The sequence below is a fragment of the Etheostoma spectabile genome, chromosome 18 (genome assembly GCF_008692095.1).
Source record: "Etheostoma spectabile isolate EspeVRDwgs_2016 chromosome 18, UIUC_Espe_1.0, whole genome shotgun sequence".
NCBI classification, from domain to species: Eukaryota; Metazoa; Chordata; class Actinopteri; order Perciformes; family Percidae; genus Etheostoma; species Etheostoma spectabile.
Genome location: NC_045750.1, coordinates 2,088,703 through 2,090,500, shown reverse-complemented (window position 1 = coordinate 2,090,500; position 1,798 = coordinate 2,088,703). Strand labels below are relative to the sequence as shown.

General features: G+C 41.3%; 1 protein-coding gene across 4 annotated transcripts in view; it reads left to right on the top strand.

Annotated features, from left to right (window-relative positions):
* Positions 1-1,798, top strand: part of si:ch211-140l13.3 (uncharacterized) — a 34,598-nt gene that overhangs the window by 17,516 nt on the left and 15,284 nt on the right. For all 4 annotated transcript variants that reach the window (XR_004336134.1, XM_032542612.1, XM_032542613.1 and 1 more), the window contains exon 6: positions 800-944. Coding sequence is in view for 3 of the 4 variants with exons in the window: in XM_032542612.1 (XP_032398503.1) it covers positions 800-944 (145 nt within the window). In the remaining variant the exon portion in view is untranslated. The remainder of the gene's footprint in view (positions 1-799; positions 945-1,798) is intronic.

The window sequence follows — 1,798 nt, the reverse complement described above, 5'->3', positions numbered from 1 at the left end:
AACGAGATGAACGATAAAAAAGAAAAGAAAAAAAAAACGTCTGGAGTGCGGCCAGAATATCTGAGTGCAAGATCAAAGTTTGCTTAGATTATGGGCATAGCAACAAACAAATCAGACTTTTAAGTCTTATCATACAAAAACAATTTAGAGAATTCTATTAGTTAAAACGAATCTGCTCCATGTCTGCCATAAAAGGCATTTAATTGGTACACAAAGAAATCCAGAGACATTAAGAATAGATAAAAATTTGTGATTAATTGCGATTAATTACAAGTTAACTATGACATTAATGCGATTCATCACGATTAAGTATTTTAATCGTTTGAAAGCATCATATTAAAATGATAAACATTGCATTTTGTCCAACTAGCTTAACTCAAATGTAATATTTCATAGGTTAGTATTTTAGTTAAAACAAACCGTGACTATTAACCTAAAGGAACGTGATCATGGCTAGTTTACTGTGAGTGTTTGAATCCCGCACGACTCTTAGACGTGTAGCTTTGCAGCATCAGAGGGAATTGTGTTGTCAGACTGTCAAGCTAGCCTGCGACTCCAGCAACACTTACTTTAAAGTGTACCTGCTATTTTAAAGTTGTACCCACTCACAGTGGTGCAGAGTTTTCTCACTGTCATTCATACTATTTTATAGGAGGCGGAGATGTTTGGCACTCATCCAGTTAGATACGTTTGACTAGAGCGTGCCCACAATGATGCTCCCTTTACCTCCTATCCTGCAGATTCACTTCTTTCTGATCCATCACCTTTAATATGCTGTAAAACCTTTTCTTCCATTCAGATGCATTTAGATCCAAAAAAGAGACTGCAGAGCAGAGAGACTTACCTACCACCGCTGGGACTGACCACCACAGAGATGAGCCAGACCAGGACCCAGTCAGCCCCTCTGGAGTGAGAATCATCCCGCCTGCCAACTCTGAAGACAGGTACTCAAGACAGCTGGCCTACAACTGTGGAGGATTTTGGAATTGCGACTTGTAAATCCAAATGGCAGAACATGTGTGCCACTTTATTGTTAGCTTAAGGCGGTAGTTTGGATTTTTGAAGAGGGGTTGTATGAGGTTACTATCCACAACCAGTGCATTAGCTACAGTAGATGGCGGTTGGCACACCCCCAGTTTGGAGAAGCAGGCAGGAGTACTGACACTGAAGCTAAGCAATGTACTATGTATGAACGGGGGCAGCAGCTAAATGTTTTTTTAGACACAAAAAAAAAATCAATATCACGCTATATTTAGAATATTTCTGACAGGAAACTGAAGCCGTTTTCTCTGCTCTCTTCAAAGTCACCAGACTTCTTGAAAAAACTTTACCTCGCAGAAAACAGAAGTTGCTGGTCCACCGCTGCCTTGATCGATTAGTTTGTTTGTGTTATTGTGTGACTTTGTAGACTCTGAACTAACCCCTTTAACCACCAGTGCCACTGAATAACACAAACAAACTAACCAATCGCGGCAGCGGTAGACCTGCAACTCCCATGTTCTGCGAGGTGAAATGTTTTTGTTAAAGGAGTCTGGAAACTTTAAAGAAAGTATAGATTACAGCTTCTCCAAACTGGGGGCCTGTCGAATGACATCTACTGTAGGTAATACACTGACTATGGATAAGTGGCAGCAGCACAGTCAGTAGGTGCTGTCCACATACAGACTAAAGTATGGTGGTGGACACTGCCAAGCTGCGTTTAAGACACCAAACCCCCTACTGCTCGGGGCGTCTTTCAATGGGAAGTCCCCCACTCTGACATCTCTCCATTTAGTGCATGTATAGGTACTGAGCGTGT